General features: G+C 51.9%; 1 protein-coding gene across 3 annotated transcripts in view; it reads left to right on the top strand.

Annotated features, from left to right (window-relative positions):
- tcf7 (transcription factor 7) overlaps positions 1–5,000 on the top strand; it is a 61,111-nt gene that overhangs the window by 43,934 nt on the left and 12,177 nt on the right. For 2 of the 3 annotated variants that reach the window (XM_061248224.1, XM_061248223.1), the window contains exons 5-6: positions 1,139–1,226; positions 3,826–3,912. In XM_061248224.1, coding sequence (XP_061104208.1) covers positions 1,139–1,226; positions 3,826–3,912 — 175 coding nt within the window. The remainder of the gene's footprint in view (positions 1–1,138; positions 1,227–3,825; positions 3,913–5,000) is intronic. The other variant, XM_061248225.1, reaches the window with a different exon arrangement.

Genomic DNA, 5,000 nt, shown 5'->3' with positions numbered 1-5,000 from the left:
GATGTTACTACCATGACCTGAGAAACATGAAACTGTATTTTTTTTTAACAGTTGCGTTTTCTTTTTCAGTCAAATAATGCAAAAAATATATATATATAAAAAAATAAACCGCCATGTCTGTTTATTTTCAGTTCATTTCAGTTCTGCTTAAGATTTCTACTGCTTCATTCAGGAACCAACTGTTGTTAATTTGTTCGGCGTAGTTGGGTCTTTAATCGCCTGCAGTTTTGAGCACTCGTCGGGTTTTTACACTTATTTCATTAAAACATCAAAGAACACTGAACACTGTGTACGCTGAGCTCCTTTGTGCTAACGCCCTTACACACACACGCACACGCACACACACACGCACACACACACACGCCCTTACATACACACACACACACACACACACACACGCACGCACACTCTCTCACACACACACACACACACACACACACACAGACACACACACACACACACACTCTCACTCACACACACACACACGCCCTTACACACACACACACACACACACACACACACACACACACTCTCTCACACACACACACACACACGCCCTTACACACACACACACACACACACATAACGCCCTTACACACACACACACACACACACACACATAACGCCCTTACACACACACACACACACACACACACACACACACTAGTGCTAGTGGAGAACGCCTTTAGCGTATGAATCAAACACACAGCCATGTACTGTGGATGTTATGGCTCTTCTGTCAAGAGAAGAAAAATGGTGATTTTGCACTCAGGGCTGAATGTGTGTTTAAGTCAAGCTTTACAGATGCGAAACTGATGTTCAGCAATGAGAACATGAAGCTATTGTGTTTTTGTGCTCACACACACACACACACACACTCTCTCACACATACACACACACACTCGCGCACACACACACTCTCTCACACATACACACACACACTCTCGCACACACACACGCTCTCTCTCACACATTCACACACAGGTCTGTGAATACCTGACCTCTCGGGTGAGTAATTGGTCTCAGGGTTAGGGGTCTTTTTGTCTTTTTGTAATGGCAGGTTCCCAGCCAGGTAATGACGCCCTTGCTGATCCAGGGGCCCAATTTTAACCCCCCCGTCTCCCCCCTCTTCCCCCAGGCATACATAGACACCAGACCCAGGACCTCTCCGGCTTCTACTCCCTCCCTCCAGGGGGGGTGGGACAGATACCCCCCTCCGTGGGCTGGTAAGTGACCTGCACCCGAGCTCCACGGCCCCGCCCATGATCCTCCCAAAAACAGCTGTGCCAGGGCTGTCCCTCCGGCCGCCTGTAAAACTCACCATCCCGTTCCCACACTGCCAAAAACCGAAGAGTAAGACCGTCTTAACGAGTACTTTCGTCTTATATTTAGACCAACAGAGTGAAACTTACAAGCAAAAAGTGAAGTAAAATAAGTTCATATTTTTATTTTAGAGAGGAAAAATAAGACATTTTTTTTAGGAAACTTTTGGGAGCTGGGTGTTACATTACATTACATTACATTATTGGCATTTGTCAGACGCTCTTATCCAGAGTGACATACAGTTGATTAGACGAAGCAGGAGACAATCCTCCCCTGGAGCAATGCAGGGTTAAGGGCCTTGCTCAAGGGCCCAACGGCTGTGCGGATCTTATTGTGGCTACACCGGGATTAGAACCACCGACCTTGCGTGTCCCAGTCATTTACCTTAACCACTACGCTACAGGCCGCCTGGTGTTACTCCATAAGTTCAGGGCTCACTCCCAGCGGACCCTTCAGTGGGGCTCCGGGGCGGAGCTGCCCATAACGGGCGTGTCTGAAACGGAGAGCGAGGTCCACTCCACGGGACCGTCCTGCTGCGTTTGGGGACGTTCCTGTAAACGTGTGAGCGGGGTTTCTCTCTGGAAGGACACTCACCTGCCTCAACCCCACTGCATCACAGAAGCACAATCAGCCTCTATTTCAGGGAACAGGTGTGAGGTGTGATGGCCCTTGTTTTGATTTTCATCGCTTGGTTTGCCATGATCTTCTGAAGGGAGATTACACGCCCAACGTTTTCTGTTCTGACTTTGGGGTTACATTTTTTTGCAGAAGAGAAAGTTGAGATAAACTCTCATTCGATGTGTATCATTGTTCTGGTGACTGCTATCTGGAGAACACACACGCGCGCGCACGCACGCACACACACTCCCTCCCCGAAAGCCGGAGGACAAAGACAGTCTAGTACACCCATCCGTTTTTGTGAAAACCACCTCTCTGTTCCACTTCAGTGTGAGAAACGTGTGTGCAGAATTGCTCAAATGCAGTCGGGCGGTCACAGTGTCAAACCTCCGCTCGGGAGAAGTAAAACCGAGAGACACGCTCACTTCCTGGGTCAACACTGCGCTGGCCCCCCCTGATGGTGTGGAAGGCTGATAATGTGGGAGTCTGGAAGACTGACCGTGTGCAAGGCTGACAGTATGACGGTGTTGTGTGGGTGAGGAAGGCCCTGGGTGTTAATTGGCCTGTTGTCTCTGATTAGCAGATGAATGGCCCCTCTCTCTGTCCTGATGCTGACCTTGATCTGCGACCCTGGGGCAGCCTGTCCCTCCACATCAAAGCCCCCCCCCCACTGTGTGACTCCTGTTAGTCCCCCCTGAGGGTTTCCCTGTGTTTACTGTAACACTTCCTGCTTTGGATTGATCCTGGCAACCCCCTATTCAGAGGTACAGCCCAGTACAGGGCAGGGTCACACACCGGCAGACATGTTTAGAGGGTGGACTCGGGGTTCGAGGAGACGTCCAGGAGTCAACCGTCGTATTGAGAGCAGGGGAAGGTGCCCTCTAGAGGCGAATCAGAGCATCGCAGGGAGCTGGGCCCTCCCTGCGTGATGCGTAATCTCTGACCCCCGACCTCTCACCCCTGACCTCAGGCAGCGTCAGCCAGTCTATCCCATCATCCTCCTGTATCTCTGACCCCCGACCTCTCACCCCTGACCTCAGGCAGAGTCAGCCAGTCTATCCCATCATCCTCCTGTATCTCTGACCCCCGACCTCTCACCCCTGACCTCAGGCAGCGTCAGCCAGTCTATCCCATCATCCTCCTGTATCTCTGACCCCCGACCTCTCGCCCCTGACCTCAGGCAGAGTCAGCCAGTCTATCCCATCATCCTCCTGTATCTCTGACCCCCGACCTCTCACCCCTGACCTCAGGCAGAGTCAGCCAGTCTATCCCATCATCCTCCTGTATCTCTGACCCCCGACCTCTCGCCCCTGACCTCAGGCAGAGTCAGCCAGTCTATCCCATCATCCTCCTGTATCTCTGACCCCCTGACCTCTCACCCCTGACCTCAGGCAGAGTCAGCCAGTCTATCCCATCATCCTCCTGTATCTCTGACCCCCGACCTCTCACCCCTGACCTCAGGCAGAGTCAGCCAGTCTATCCCATCATCCTCCTGTATCTCTGACCCCCGACCTCTCGCCCCTGACCTCAGGCAGAGTCAGCCAGTCTATCCCATCATCCTCCTGTATCTCTGACCCCCTGACCTCTCACCCCTGACCTCAGGCAGAGTCAGCCAGTCTATCCCATCATCCTCCTGTATCTCTGACCCCTGACCTCTCGCCCCTGACCTCAGGCAGAGTCAGCCAGTCTATCCCATCATCCTCCTGTATCTCTGACCCCCTGACCTCTCACCCCTGACCTCAGGCAGAGTCAGCCAGTCTATCCCATCATCCTCCTGTATCTCTGACCCCCGACCTCTCGCCCCTGACCTCAGGCAGAGTCAGCCAGTCTATCCCATCATCCTCCTGTATCTCTGACCCCCTGACCTCTCACCCCTGACCTCAGGCAGAGTCAGCCAGTCTATCCCATCTCCTCGTGTGGATACAGGCAGTCCTACCCCTCCAGTCTCTCCAGCAGCTCCTCCTACTCCAGGTACGGTAAGAGCTGAAACAGGCCAGGGGAGCGCCCCCCCCCAGCCCCTGCTGAAGCTTGCTCCTGCCCCCCCCCCCGCCCCCGCCACGCCTCCTCCAGGGGCCCCCGCGTCCGTTTGCCACTGTGTGTCCGCTTTGTGTTTGTGGCGGCGTCCGATTTTATTCTTCATGTTCTCTGACCTGACCGACCCAGCTGAATTGTGTTACAATGGATGACATATCACATTTCTGTTCCCTCTGTCTACCGGTACCCCTCGCTGGGCTTCCCCTCTGTAGCCGGGCTCCTCCCGAGGTTTCTTTCTATCGGGGAGTTTTTTTTTCTCACCACTGTTTGAGGTTTTTTTTTATTTTTACTTCACATGCTTGCTATTTCCAGGGTTCAGGTCTGATGTTTTCTCTTCTGCTTCTCTGTAAGCCGACCTTGTGATAGTTTTCTGTGAACATAAAGTTGAAGAGAATTTTAGTTTTTTTATCCCAATGTTGGGCGGGGGGTAAAAACGCCTTCCCCCAGAATCCCCCAAACTGCCGGAATCTCTTGCCAAACCCACCCCCCCTGGGGTGGCGGCCATTTTGTGCCTCTGCGTCTGGACTCAGTGTTGGTAAGATCTGAACGCGCTTGTGTGCTTCCTGTCAGTGCTACATGTACGCTCTGGGGAATGTGCCATGTTTGAGTGTCTCTTACAGACCTGGGCTCAAACAGTATTTGTTTTGGATCCAAATACTTCTCTGTGCTCTGTTGGTCTTGTCTGGTGCATTTTGAGCCTGCAGGGAGGAGCAGGTGGGCGGGGTTTACACTTTTTGGGATTATTTTGTTGGTTTCAATGCACTAGGCAAGCTTAGTCAAATGCAGAAAAGTATTTGAATCCATAGCACACGCCATTTGAATCCAGGTCTGATCTCTTGCTCATTGTTCCAGTCGCGGTCATTCAGGGCTGTTATCCAGCTAACCCAGCGATCCTGCTTTGTGGAACAGGGCCCTGGTGTAGAAGAGGTTCAGATGTAAACACAAATTGAGAAAATTGGACACACTTTATTTTGTAACTACCAGAGAAAATAAATACGGGCAGGAAATGAAAGGATGTGCAATGC

This window comes from Conger conger, chromosome 7, assembly GCF_963514075.1.
Source record: "Conger conger chromosome 7, fConCon1.1, whole genome shotgun sequence".
Lineage (NCBI taxonomy): Eukaryota > Metazoa > Chordata > Actinopteri > Anguilliformes > Congridae > Conger > Conger conger.
This window is presented reverse-complemented; position numbering and strand designations above follow the sequence as displayed.